Source organism: Schistocerca cancellata, chromosome 2 (assembly GCF_023864275.1).
Source record: "Schistocerca cancellata isolate TAMUIC-IGC-003103 chromosome 2, iqSchCanc2.1, whole genome shotgun sequence".
NCBI lineage: Eukaryota > Metazoa > Arthropoda > Insecta > Orthoptera > Acrididae > Schistocerca > Schistocerca cancellata.
This window is the reverse complement of record NC_064627.1, coordinates 822,287,937-822,303,138: the sequence shown is the minus strand read 5'-3', so window position 1 is coordinate 822,303,138 and position 15,202 is coordinate 822,287,937. Positions and strand designations below refer to the sequence as shown.

The 15,202-nt window shown below is 44.2% G+C and overlaps 1 protein-coding gene across 1 annotated transcript in view; it reads left to right on the top strand.

Moving 5' to 3' along the window:
• Positions 1-9,858: 9,858 nt before the first annotated feature.
• The window catches only part of LOC126158956 (glutamyl aminopeptidase-like), a 478,517-nt gene continuing 473,173 nt past the window's right edge, over positions 9,859-15,202 (top strand). The window contains exons 1-2 of the mRNA XM_049916478.1: positions 9,859-9,890; positions 9,972-10,181. Of these exons, the coding sequence (XP_049772435.1) occupies positions 9,859-9,890; positions 9,972-10,181 (242 nt within the window). The remainder of the gene's footprint in view (positions 9,891-9,971; positions 10,182-15,202) is intronic.

Genomic DNA, 15,202 nt, shown 5'->3' with positions numbered 1-15,202 from the left:
GTCAGTATTTTTTTTTTCAACACAGCCATATTCTTTACTATTTATATTACAATTGATATAATAGGAAAAATACGTGTAATCAGATGGACTTTTAGTAAATTTACAATGTTATTTGGCAGTCTACAAATTTTTATTTGACCGACACAGACGGCTTTCAAAGAAGGAGGGGAGGGCGAGGCTCGAAACGGGATAGAATGAGGATCATTCGACTGTTAACTCGCATAGCGGCGAGACCTTGCTTATGTAGCAGGAAGAAATAACGTACCTGCGAATTGTTCGTGAAATATAAAACCTTACATCGTGACTAGAAAAATGGAAGTGACACCCGGCTTGTCGAGAACTGCGGACGAGGAATGTCATGATAATCAATCCGCAGTGCAGTTCCGAAACGTCGGTTGAAAGAAGCGTTCGTATATTGTGATAGTCCTCTTCAAGAAGCGGACGTCGTTGATACAGAATATACTAGTCGATGGTTATGAATATTATGTTATTTGTGATAATAAAAATTTGTAGAGTGCCAAATAACATTTGAAATTTAGTAAAAGTTCATCCGATTACACGTATTTTTCCCATTATATCAATTGTAATATAAATAGTAAAGAATATGGCTGTGTTGAAAAAAAAAATAGTGACGAACAGGACTCGATCCTGCGATCCGGCGATTACGGGGCTTGAACGCTAACCAGTCGGCTGCCGCCTCTTCATGATAAAAGTGGCCACGCACAGGTAAATAGTTGACGACCGAAATTATCTTGCAATTTTCTCCATAACGCTTGAGAAGTACGCGCTACTACTTACACATTTTGTTGTCCTCGTGGAGTACTGCGAGTGTTCGAAGTTTGAAGTAAATCCGCGTTCCAAATGTCGTGGCGTGCCCTTGTGAGTTTGACCGAGAGCGGATTATGATGGCTTGGAAACACGGCACGAGCATTTAGAAACTGGACGACTTGTCGGGTGTTCGAGGAGTGCTGTGGCGAGTGTCTTCAACACGTGGCGAAACCAAGGTGAAACCACGTCCAGACTTCGTGGGGTTGGGTGGCCACTCCTCGTTAGAAATGTCGGACATCGTAGGCTGGGCAGACTGGTAAAACAGAACAGGCGGCTAACTGTGGCGGAACTAACATCAGACTTTGATGCTGGGCAGTGTACATGTATGTCTGAACACACACTGCACCGATCAGTCCGAACGATGGGCCTCCGCAACCGACAACGCATGCATGTATCAATGTTAGCACCACGACATCGGCAACTACGACTGAACTGGGTACGTGACAATCGGCACTGGAGGTTTGCGCAGTGGCAGAGCGTTGCATGGTCTGATGAATCCCGATACCTCCTTCATCACGCCAATGGGAGGGAGCGAATCTGTCATCTTCCAGTAGAGCAGTTCCTTGACACCTGTACTGCGCGATGGAGACAAACTTGCGGCGGCTCCATTACGCTCTAGGAAACATTCACGTTGGCATCCATGAGTCCAGTGGAGCTAGTGCAAGGCACCATGACTGCCGAGGAGTATCGTACACTGGTTGCAAACCACGTACACCCCTTCATGACGATCATGTTTCACAATGGCAATGGTATTTTTCAATAAGATAATGCGCAATGTCACATGGCCAGGAGTATGATGGAGTGGTTCGAGGAGTTCCAGTTGATTTGCTGAACCCCAGATCGCCAGATCTGAACCCAATCGAACACGTCTGGAGTGTGACTGAACGCCACGTTCAGGTCTTATCGCCCCCCTACCCGGAATTTATGGGAATTAGCTGACTTTATAATGCTACTTATTTAGCAATACACCGATAACGTTACTCCTAATGAAAGGATACTTACTTGACCGCGTCGTGCGTAATGGAAAGATATCGGACTATTTTTGTTTCTCTAAAGATTTCTATAGAAAGGAAGCAGTAGCAGAAGAAATGAAAATCGAACCAAGGTTCTATTAGTAATCAAGTAAACTGTAATTACATAAAAGGAAACGGTCGCCAGCCTAATTAGGCTAAGGTGTAGCAAGTAGCAGCATGGTTCTTACAGAAATTTGACTATTGGGATTGATTTTACTTGATACTGAAATTCTGTTTTGCTGATAAGATACAAGATAGTGAAGCAATTTAGCAAGTAAAGTACCAGTGATTTGACATGAATTACACAGGAGGAGTATTAATATGTTTAGGGAACAAGCGGTTCCCAGTAACAACTATGATCTGGACATTACAGTAAGAAACTAATGATCATTATAGATAAATGATTGCTAATGGTGGACCACTACTAACCTGGACAAGGTTTTTTTTGTCAGTTTACTTATGGGAAATTACGAGTACTACCATTGAAATAGTTATGCAGTAATACTATCTTTTGTAATGACTATTATTTGTATTCTCAAAAAACATTCACTTCCTTATAATATTTAGCTCATATAGGACATGTGATACCTGAATCTAGCATAGTTTGAATATTTCTTGCTATTTGCTTACCATTGTACACACAAGTTATGACAATGAAAGCTATGCTTGAGTACTGTTATTGTAATATTAAATTTAAACCTGGCTCAACTATTAGCATGGGGACATGGGGACGCAGAAACTGGTCTGTCATTAGACTCAGATCCAGGCTGAACATTTTAGTCACAACACAATATTAGAAACACTATTAACTATGTAGCACATGAAATAATAAACACTGTTATCAAAATGAGAAGAATCTTTAAACTGAATGCTTTAAACCTTCTCTTAGTAACTGTAATTTGATGAAACTTTAACTATCCTTCTAAGAAAATTACGCGAAGTATTTCAAAACTTATGCTCACCAATTAATTATGTGCTTTACAACTCCACAGAGCTTATTAACTGTTGTTAAGGAAGATAACTACTTTTCAGTTCAGTAAACTAGGGTACTCGGAATTATGGTAGCACTTGGGATAGGTCTCTGTCTAGATAAATAACTAAGCATAAAATACGTGACCCAACACAACGTTTACAGAACACGAACTTATTACTGAAAAAGAAACCACCTAACTGATCCATGCAGATATACTGTACAGAACTGATAATTTGAGATGAAGACGTTGACACTGTCGGTGTCCCGTGTTGTTAAAAAAAGGCAGCATATGTATCTATGGCTCTAACAGCGTAACAAGCTCTAAAAATTCTCTTCTTAGCGTCGTATTTTCGTAGTGGAGCTAACCAAAGTATGCCACGAATAAAAGCCAAATTACTTCCGCATTCGACGCTATATTATATAATCTTGAAGTTCTTCTCGAATCTTTCACTTCACAAGAACTTCACACTTCACCAGCCACCAACTGACTCATGCCACTGTTCGATCGCCAGACCCATCTTTTCTATTTCCGCCTAGCCAGATCCGCTGCAGAGAGACTCCCCTCCAACAAGTTACACATAGTTACAAACTTACTTTCCCTATGCGTGAACTACACTGAAGAGCCGAACAAACTGGCACACCCGCCTAATATCGTGTAGGATCCTGCGAGCACGCAGATGTGCCGCAACACGACGTGGCATGGACTCGACTAATGTCTGAAGTAGCCCGCCGCGATGGCCGAGCGGTTCTAGGCGCTTCAGTCTGGAACCGCGCGACCGCTACGGTCGCAGTTTCGAATCCTGCCTCGGGTATGGATGTTTGTGATGTCCTTAGATTAGATAGGTTTAAGTAGTTCTAAGTTCTAGGGGACTGATGACCTCACATGTTAAGTGCCATAGTGCTCAGAGCCATTTGAACCAATGTCTGAAGTAGTTCAAATGGTTCAAATGGCTCTGAGCACTATGGGACTTAACTTCTGAGGTCATCAGTAGCCTAGAACTTAGAACTACTTAAACGTAACTAACCTAGGGACATCACACACATCCATGCCCGAGGCAGGATTCGAACCTGCGACCGTAGCGATCGCGCGGTTCCTGACTGTAGCACCTAGAACCGACCGGCTGTCTGAAGTAGTGCTGGAGGGAACTGACACCATGAATCCTGTAGGGCTGTCCATACATCCGTATGAGTATGAGGGAGTGGAGATCTCGTCTGAATAGCACGTTGTAAGGTATCCCAGATACGCTCAATAATGTTCATGTATGGAGAACTTGGTGGCCAGCGGAAGTGTTAAAACTCAGAAGAATGTTCCTGGAACCACTCTGTAGCAATTTTGGACGTGTGAGGCGTCGGATTGTCCTGCTAGAATTGCTCCAGTCCGTCGGTACGAAAAATGGCTCTGAGTACTATGGGACTTAACATCTGTGGTCATCAGTCCCCTAGAACTTAGAACTACTTAAACCTAACTAACCTAAGGACATCACACACATCCATGCCCGAGGCAGGATTCGAACCTGCGACCGTAGCAGACGCGCGGCTCCGGACTGAGCGCCTAGAACCGCGAGACCACCGCGGCCGGCGCGTCGGTACGCACAATGGACATGAATGGATGCAGGTAATCAGACAGGATGCATACATACGTGTCACCTGTCACAGTCACACTCGTATCTAAACGTACCAGGGGTTCCATGTCATTCCAACTGCACACGACCCACACCATTACAGAGCATCCACCAGCTGGAACAGTCCCCTGCTGACATGCAGGGTTCTTGCATACATGAGGGTGTCTCCATACCTGTACACGTCCATCCGTTCGAGACAATTTGAAGGGAGACTCGTCCGACCAGGCAACATGTTTCCAGTCTCCAACAGTCCAATGTCGGTGTTGACGGGCCCAGGCGAGGAGCAAAGCTTTGTGTCGTGCAGTCATCAAGGGTACTAGAGTAGGCCTTCGCCTTCGAAAGCCCATATCGATGATGTTTCGTTGAATAGTTCGCACTCTGACACTTGTTGATGGCCCAGCGTCGAAATCTGCTGCAGTTTGCGGAATGGTTGCACTTCTGTATCGTTCAACGATTGTCTGCAGTCGTCGTTTGTCCCGTTGTTGCAGGATCTTTTTCCGCCCGCAGCGATGTTGGAGATTTGATTTTTTACCAGATTCCTGATATTCACGGTACACTCTTGAAATGGTCTAACAGGAAAATCCTCACTTCATCGCTACCTCTGCGATGCTGTGTCCCACCGCTCGTGCACCGACTGTAACACCACGTTCAAACTCTCTTGAATCTGTGATTGTAGCAGCAATACACGATCTAACAACTACGCCAGATACTATGTTGTCTTTTATAGGTGTTGCCGGCCGCAGCACTGTATTCTGCCTCTTTACATATCTCTGTATTTGAATACGCATGCCTATACCAATTTCTCAATCGCTTCGGTGTAGTTTTGTAAGTAACGTTTTAGCATTTTCATTTTTTTACAGTATATTATTTTTGAAATTATATCCATAGATTAACTACAATTATGTAAATTATCTCTACATCTACATCTACATCTACGTGATTACTCTGTTATTCATAACAAAATGCCTGGCAGAGGGTTCAATGAACCAAAATCATGCTGTCTCTCTACCGTTCCACTCTCGAACGGCTCGTGGGGAAAACGAGCACTTAAATTTTTCTGTGCAAGCCATGATTTCTCTTATTTTATCGTGATGATGATTTCTCCCTATGTAGGTGGGTGCCAACAGAATTTTTTCGCAATCGGAGGAAAAAACTGGTTATTGAAATTTCATGAGAAGATCCCGTCGCAACGAGAAACGCCTTTGTTTTAATGATTGCCACTCCAATTCACGTATCATGTCTGTGACACATCTCCCCTATTTCGCGATAATACAAAACGAGCCTCCCTTCTTTGAACTTTTTCAGTATCATCCGTCAGTCCCACCTGATGCGGATCCCTCACCGCACAGCAATACCCTAGAATAGGGCGGAGAAGCATAGTGTAAGCGGTCTCTTTAGTAGACCTGTTGCACCTTCTAAGTGTACTGCCAATGAATCGCAGTCTTTGGTTTGCTCTACCCACAATATTATCTATGTGATCGTTAAAATTTAAGTTATTTGTAGTTGTAATCCCTAAATATTTAGTTGAATTTACAGCCTTCAGATTTGTGTGACTTATCGCGTAATCGAAATTTAGCTGATTTCTTTTAGTACTCATGTGAATAACTTCACACTTTTCCTTATTCAGGATCAATTGCCACTTTTCGCACCATACAGATATCTAAATCAATTTGCAAGTCGTTTTGATCATCTGATGACTTTACAAGACGGTAAATGACAGCATCATCCGCAAACAATCTAAGACGGCTACTCAGATTGTCCCCTATGTCGTTAATATAGATCAGGAACAATAGAGGGCCTATAACGCTTCCTTGGAGAACGCCGGATATTTCTTCTGTTTTACTCGATGACTTTCCGTATATTACTACGAACTGTGACCTTTCTGATAGGAAATCACGAATCCAGTCGCAAAACTGAGGCGATACTCCGTACGTACGCAGTTTGGTTAGAAGACGCTTGTGAGGAACGGTGTCGAGAGCCTTGTGAAAATCTAAAAATATGGAATCAATTTGACATCCCCTGTCGACAGCACTTATTTCTTCATGAGTATAAAGAGCTAGTTGTGTTTCCCAGGGACGATATTTTCTGAAACCATGCTGACAATGTGTCAATAAATCGTTTTCTTCGAGGTACTTCATAATGTTCGAATACAGTATATGTTCCAAAACCCTACTGCATACCGACAATCCTTGTTTCCACGAACAATATGGGACTGGAATAGAAGGGAGGACCGATAGAGGTACTGATAGAGGTAGTGATATAGGCCTGTAATTCAGCGGATTACTCCTACTTCCCTTTTTGGGTATTGGTGTGACTTGAGCAATTTTCCAGTCTTTAGGTAGGGATCTTTCTGTGAGCGAGTGGTTGTATATAACTGCTAAATATGGAGCTAAATATGGAGCATACTCTGAGAGGAACCTGACTGGTATACAATCTGGACCGGAGGCCTTGCCTTCATTAAGTGATTTAAGCTGCTTCGTTACACCGAGGATATCTACTTCTATGTTTCTCATCTTGGCAGTTGTTCTTGATTGGAATTCAGGAATATTTACTTCGTCTTCTTTGGTGAAGTAGTTTCGGAAAACCGTGTTTAATAACTCTGCTTTAGTGGAACTGTAATGTAATGAAAGTAATGCAATGAATAAAACATTTGCATGGATGCTACTTCAAATATCATGGATATACAGAAGTCACATTAAATAAAAACAGACAGAGAAGTTACATAAGGTCATCAGAGGTAATGTCGATAATAGTGTTACGACTTGTGTGCCAACTCGTTCCAGCGGCCTATCAAGGCCCCATTGCTTCCACGCCGCGTCGCTTCTGTTGCCCGCACCAAAGATCGACATAGCGCCTTTTATGTAGGTGGTCATAATGTTCTGGCTTATCAGCGTAACTCTTATTGTCCTCAATCAGTTTTAAAGGAACCTCCACAAAATGAGGATGTCTGCTCATCTCAGTTTAAAAAGTGTTAGGGGAGATTTGCATTGTTACGCCGTCGGCTGTTGGTACTGGTGAAAGGAGGGGGGGCATATTGAAGAGACCGACAGTAATAAAAAAGACGGGACGCTATTTTGCAGTTCCCGCCTAGGCCGGCAAAACATCTACATCTACATCCATACTCCGCAAGCCACCTGACGGTGTGTGGCGGAGGGTACCTTGAGTACCTCTATCGGTTCACCCTTCTATTCCAGTCTCGTATTGTTCGTGGAAAGAAAGATTGTCGGTATGCCTATGTGTGGGCTTTAATCTCTCTGATCTTATCCTCCTGGTCTCTTCGCCAGATATACTTAGGAGGGAGCAATATACTGCTTGACTCCTCGGTGAAGGTATGTTCTCGAAACTTCAACAAAAGCCCGTACCGAGCTACTGAGCGTCTCTCCTGCAGAATCTTCCACTGGAGTTTATCTATCATCGCCGTAACGCTTTCGCGATTACTAAATGATCCTGTAACGAAGCGCGCTGCTCTCCGTTGGATCGTATCTATCTCTTCTATCAACCCTATCTGGTACGGATCCCACACTGCTGAGCAGTACTCAAGCAGTGGCCGAACAAGCGTACTGTAACCTACTTCCTCTGTTTTCGGATTGCATTTCCTTAGGATTCTTCCAATGAATCTCAGTCTGGCATCTGCTTTACCGACGATCAACTTTATATGATCATTCCATTTTAAATCACTCCTAATGCCTACTCCCAGACAGTTTATGGAATTAACTGCTTCCAGTTGCTGACCTGCTATATTGTAGCTAAATGATAAAGGACCTTTCTTTCTATGTATTCGCAGCACATTACACTTGTCTACATTGAGATTCAATTGCCATTCCCTGCACCATGCGTCAATTCATTGCAGATCCTCCTGCATTTCAGTACAATTTTCCATTGTTACAACCTCTCGATATACTACAGCGTCATCCACGAAAAGCCTCAGTGAACTTCCGATGTTATCCACAAGGTCATATATATATATATATATTGTGAATAGCAACGGTCCTACGACACTACCCTACGGCACACCTCAAATCACTCCTACTTCGGAAGACTTTTCTCCATTGAGAATGACATGCTTCGTTCTGTTATCTAGGAACTCTTCAATCCGATCACACAATTGGTCTGATAGTCCAAATGCTCTTACTTTGTTCATTAAACGACTGTGGGGAACTGTGTCGAACGCCTTGCGGAAGTCAAAAAACACGACATCTACCTGGGAGCCCGTGTCTATGGCCCTCTGAGTCTCGTTGACGAATAGCGCGAGCTGGGTTTCACACGATCGTCTTTTTCGAAACCCGTGCTGATTCCTACAGAGTAGATTTCTGGTCTCCAGAAAAGTCATTATATTCGAACACAATACGTGTTCCAAAATTCTACAACTGATAGACGTTAGAGATATAGGTCTATAGTTCTGCACATCTGTTCGACGTCCGTTCTTGATAACGGGGATGACCTGTGCCCTTTTCCAGTCCTTTGGAACGCTACGCTCTTCTAGAGACCTACGGTACACCACTGCAAGAAGGGGGCGGGGGGGGGGGTAAGTTCCTTCGCGTACTCTGTGTAAAATCGAACTGGTATACCATCAGGTCCAGCGGCCTTTCCTCTTCTGAGCGATTTTAATTGTTTCTCTATCCCTCTATCGTCTATTTCGATATCTACCATTTTGTCATCTGTGCGACAATCTAGAGAAGGAACTACAGTGCAGTCTTCCTCTGTGAAACATCTTTGGAAAAAGACATTTAGTATTTCGGCCTTTAGTCTGTCATCCTGTTTCACTACCATTTTGGTCACAGAGTGTCTGGACATTTTGTTTTGATCCACCTACCGCTTTGACATAAGACCAAAATTTCTTAGGATTTTCTGCCAAGTCAGTACATTGAACTTTACTTTCGAATTCATTGAACGCCTCTCGCATAGCCTTCCTCACACTACATTTCGCTTCGAATAATTTTTGTTTGTCTGCAACGGTCCTGGACTGGCAGGTGAGTGATCCTCCTTTTATTGAAGGCCAGTTGAGGTTCAAAAATGGTTCTAATGGCTCTGAGCACTATGGGACTTAACATCTGTGTTCATCAGTCCCCTAGAACTTAGAACTAATTAAACCTAACCAACCTAAGGACATCACACACATCCATGCCCGAGGCAGGATTCGAACCTGCGACCGTAGCGGTCGCGCGGTTCCGGACTGAGCGCCTAGAACCGCTAGACCACCGCGGCCGGCTAGGCCAGTTGAGGGCAGAAACGATGTACGGAGGAACTTAGAGTTAATTTATGCAGGAGTTTGATGTATTAGGTAGGCGCGGATAAGTACGTGAAGGGGCCGGCGCGATAAGAGGGCGCGTGGCGCAGCTGGCCGGCACCTGTTGCCGGCTACATAAGGCCGCGGCGGGCGCGCGGCGCGCCAGTGCCGGCAGCCCACGGCCCGCGGCCGGACATGACGTGCTCCTCGTTCCTGCTGGGCCACTGGCCCTCGCTGCTCCTGGGGGTGGCCGCCGCCGCCCTCACCGCCTCCACCGTCACGCTCGCCGTCAACCTGGCCGCCGCCAACGCCGAGGTCGACCGCCTCTCACAGGCGGCCGCCGGTGGGGCGTCTTCCGCCGCCACCACCACCACCACTATCGGTACCACCAGCTCCACCTCAGCCACCAGCGCCTCAGCCACCACTGTCACGACCGCTTCAGAGAGTCAGGCGACAACTTCTCCGCAGCCAGACGTCACCACCGACACACCAGTCAACGGCTGGGAAGGCACCTACAGGTAGGCTTACACTCTTCTCCTTCACTTTTTACACGAACGGCTATTTTCTATCGATCTACTCCTCGTCTACTGTAGCTGTTAGAAGTAGCTTAACTTGTCGCGAAATTGAAGTAGATACTTCCTGTGAATTAGTATGGGCAGAGGTCATTGTTGGCAACCGGAATAAAATAATAATAGCCGCGCGGCATTAGCCGAGCAGTCTTGGGCGCTGCAGTCATGGACTGTAGTCTGGTCCCGGCGGAGGTTCGAATCCTCCCTCGGGCATGGGTGTGTGTGTTTGTCCTTAGGATAATTTAGGTTAAGTACTGTGTAAGCTTAGGGACTGATGACCTTAGCAGTTAAGTCCCATAAGGTTTCACACACATTTGAACATTTTTTGAAAATAATAATAGGATCGCCGGCCGGGGTGGCCGAATGGTTCTAGGCGCTACAGTCTGGAACCGCGCGACCGCTACGGTCGCAGGTTCGAATCCTGCCTCGGGCATGGATGTGTATGATGTCCTTAGGTTAGTTAGCTTTAAGTAGTTCTAAGTTCTACGGGACTGATGACCTCAGAACTTAAGTCCCATAGTGCTCAGAGCCATTTGTTCGTTCTTTCCGAGCGCTGTACGAGATTGGAATAATAGAGAATTCTGGAGGTGGTTCGATGAATCCTCTGGCAGGCACTTAAATGTGATTTGCAGAGTATCCATGTAGATGTAGATTTCTGTGTAGTACCCCTGTCAAATTGTTCCTACACTGAGGTGACAAAAGTCGTATCAAAATATCGTGTTGGGCTTCCTTCTGCCTGGCGTAGTGCAGGAGCTAGACGGCACATGGACTCAACAAGTCGTTGGAAGTCCCCTAGAGAAATATTGAGCCATGGCCCTCAGTAGCTGTCGACAGCCGCGAAAGCGTTGCCGGTGCAGGCTTTTCTGCACGAACTCATCTCTCGATTATATCCAATAAATGTTCGATGGGATTCATGTCGGGAGATCTGGGTGGCCAAATCATTCTTTCGAATTGTCCATAATGTTCTCAAACCAATCGGAAACAGTTATGGTTCGATGACATGCCGCATTGTCATCCTCAAAAATTGCATTGTTGTGAGGGAACTTGAAGCCCATAAATGGCTGCAAATTGTCTTCAGGTATCCAAACAGGGCCATATCCAGTCACTAATCGGTTCAGTTGGACCAGATGGACCAGAGGACCCAGTCCATTCAGTGTAAACACAGCCTACAACATGCACAGTGCTTTGTTGACAACTTAGGTCCATAGATTCGTGGGGTTTATGCCACACTTGAATCCTGCCGTCAGCCGCTACCAAGTCAAACCGGGACTCATGGGGCAGCCGTCTAGGGTCCAACCGATGTGGTCTCGATCCCAGGAGAAGTGCTTCAAGCGATGCCGTGCTGTTAGGAAAGTCACTCGTGTCGGTCGTCTGCATCCATAGCCCATTAACCCGAATTTTGCAGCACTGCCCGAACAGATACGTTCGAAGTATGTCCCACATTTATTTCCGCGGTTATTTCACACATTGTTGCTTGTCTGTTAGAACTGACACCTCTTTACTCACACCACATGTTGGGTGCTATTGACAAGGTGGTGTCATAGGATCTCTACTGTTCCTTAACTATATAAACAGGATACAATCTGAGCAGCCGTTTTGGGTTATTTACAGATGATACTGTCGTTTATCGTGTAGTAAAGTCACTAGAAGGTCAAAGCCAATTGCAATTGCAATTGCAATTTATAAAAGATATCTATATGGTGCGAAAATTGGCAATTGACTCTAAATAATGAAAAGTGTGATGCCACCCACACGAGTGCTAAAAGGAATCCGTTAAACTTCGGTTACATTATAAACCAATCAAATCCGTCCGTCCTCTTTTGGAGTATTGCTGCGCGGTATGGGATCCTTACGAGGTAGGGTTAACGGAGTACATCGAGAAAGTTCAAAGAAGAGCAGCACCTGAGTATAAATCGCAGCTCCACCAAAGCATTGCTCTTTTAGACCTTGCGTGCACGCTAGTTGTATTCTAGCGAAACAGGGGAGAGAGTGTCACTGACATGCTAGAGGATTTGAGGTGGGCGTCATTAAAATAAAAGCGGTTTTTTTTTCGCAGCGGAATTTCCCCACGAAATTCCAATAACCAATTTTCTCCTCAGAAAGTGGAAATACTTTGTTGATACCGACCTTCATAAGGAGAAACTATCATCATAAATAAAATCAGAGCTCGCACGGGAGGATGTTGGTGTTCGTCTTTCCCGCGCGCTGTTCGAGATTGAAATAATAGAGAATTATTGCGAAGGCAGTTCGATGAACTGTTTGCCAGGCACTTAAGTATGATTTGCAGAGTATCCATGTAGATGTAGATGTAAGCAAACGCTGCTTCTCTCGGTCGTTAAGTGATGCCCGTTGGCCACTTAACACTGTGGATCTCGGAAAATTGAAATCCCCATCATTTCCTAAGTGGAATGTCCCATGCGTCTAGCTCCAACTACCATTCCGCGTTCAAAGTCTGTCAACTCCTGTCGTGCTGCCATAATAGCGTCGCAAAACGTTTCGCTGGAATCACCTGAGTACAAATGACAGCTAACCAAAGCAGTGCCCTTTTGTACGTTGCGTACGCGTTATAGTCGCCATCTGCAGTTGTCCACATCGCTATTCCATCAGTATATATTGAGAAATCCCAGTCATGACTAGTGTTTTCTCCTCTTGCATACCGGCCGCTGTGGCCGAGCGGTTCTAGGCGCTTGAGTCCGGAACCGCGCGCCTGCTACGGTCGCAGCTTCGAATCCTGTCTCGGGCATGGAAGTGTGCGATGTCCTTACGTTAGTTAGGTTTAAGTAGTTCTAATTCTAGGGGACTGATTACCTCACATGTTAAGTCCCATAGTGTTTAGAGCCATTTGAACCATCCTCTTGCATGCGTGGATGGACAGACATAAATGACGATTGAAAGCCGTCCGAAATTAATTCTCAATAAATACGTCGAATGCGAACATGCAGGTACCAGCTGTGTTACGTATAGAGGTTCTACCTAGTAATGCAGAACGAAAATTTGTGCAGGACCGGGAGCGGAACCCGGATTTCATGCTTATCGCAAGCGGTCCCCTTACTCCACTGGGTCCCAGCAATATAAAATAAATTAATCATAAACTTTTGCACAAAATTGACTTTCATAGCAACGACTGCAAAAATCAATTGGCAAAAAGTAAACAATCACTAATTTTAAGGAAGTGGTTTCACTTAGGAATACAATCTTAAAACTTTTCACAGAACTAACCTTTATTATCATAGTAAGCAACGAACACGAAAAGAATTTGGTAAAAAACAGTCAATTGTTTGAAAGTTGTGGTTTCATTTTGGAACCACTGGGAACATAGAATTTTCAGCCACCCATCATTTTATGATATATATTTGAAAGCAGTTTCGCAGTATTCCTAGATACAACCCCATATCTCGAAACTTACGTGAACTAATATGCCTAAAACAAATTAAAGTCTTAAATAAGAACCAAAACTGGGCCTGAAATGTAATAAATGTATATATTCAAAAGTGCATAATGCTCCAGTGCTTTCATTTCCAAACCGCTCACAGCAGCAATAGCACAAATTCAAATTTACTTTGCAGTAACTTTAAAGGTACTTACTTTCACTGTCAATGATCTCCTCAGTATGACCACTATAAAAAAAACTCGTGCCACAATCTCCTTCGGTCAGGTAGCACAATCTCTGCAATGACTGTTGCTTTGAACGCTGTGACGCTTCAGTGCACTACATTCGTAGAAATGCCTCAGTGTTCCACTAGATGTCTATGGCTTGCGAAAGGAGCTGGTACTCCAAAAACATTAATAAAGTGGTAGTTCCTGGCAGAAACCACTGACACTCAAAGGGTTAACCACTATCCGTGTACGTACACCTCCCGTGGGCTGTGGTATAGGGTTGTAGGCAATGTCACATTTGGAAGTTTGGGTCGGTCCCGGTGGTCTCAGATAGCCGAATGATTAATGTGACTGTTCCCTATAAGCAGGAAATCCGCGTTCGAATCCCAGTTCAGCCTAAATATTCATACGTCACCAATATGTAGTATATGTGTACCTAACATATCTGATGCCTAGATATTCGCATTCAGGGAATTTATTCCGAATTAGTGTTTATTATGTTTACACGTCGGCACCAAAATTGGGTAAATCTTTGCGAAAGGCCGTCCATGTTGTAACCCGAAAGTATACGTGTATGTTGATAACGCCTGTCCCAAACGGCCGTGGAAAATTATGATGGAACAGCTGATGTAACGATGTTTTCGTTTCGATCTCGGGATAAATATTAAGTATTTAACGTAACTAAAATCTTTACTTACTAGGTCCTAAGAGTGTGACGAAACTGAATTTTCGGAGAAAAACTCTTCGTTGCAGAGTCAAATTCACGCAAACGCGTTATAAATAATTTAACAGTGAGTTTTCATTAGCTTCTTTTGTCGCACGTTTGTGTTTCTGTCATTGATATATGGGGCGATTGTAAGTAAACTTCGGTACTTGAGCCAGTATAGAAGTATATTTGGGTTTCGAAACAAAATTATTAATAATATTCCAGAATAGACAATGCAAGAAGTGCTGTATATATGAATAAAAGAAACTTTAATCGGCGGAAAAAGCTGAAACTGGAGGCAGGGCTTTCCAAACAACGCAGGTAATTCGTATCATTTTGTCACCAAAACCAACATTCTTATTTGAAACGAAAAGGTTATCAACATATCATCATAAGAAGAGAAAATGTGCTACATACACTGATAAGCCAAAAAAATTATGACCACCTGCTTAAGAGCTTGTTTGCCCGTAAATTTGGAAATTTGTCGTAAGGTATTATGGGACCAAACTGCTGAGATTATTTGTCCCTAAGCTTACGTACTACTTAATCTAACTTAAACTAACTTACACTAAGGACAACACACACACCCATGCCTGAGGGAGGACTCTAACCTTCGACGGGGGGATCCGAGCGGAGCGTGACAAGACGCCTCTAGGCTACCTCGCGC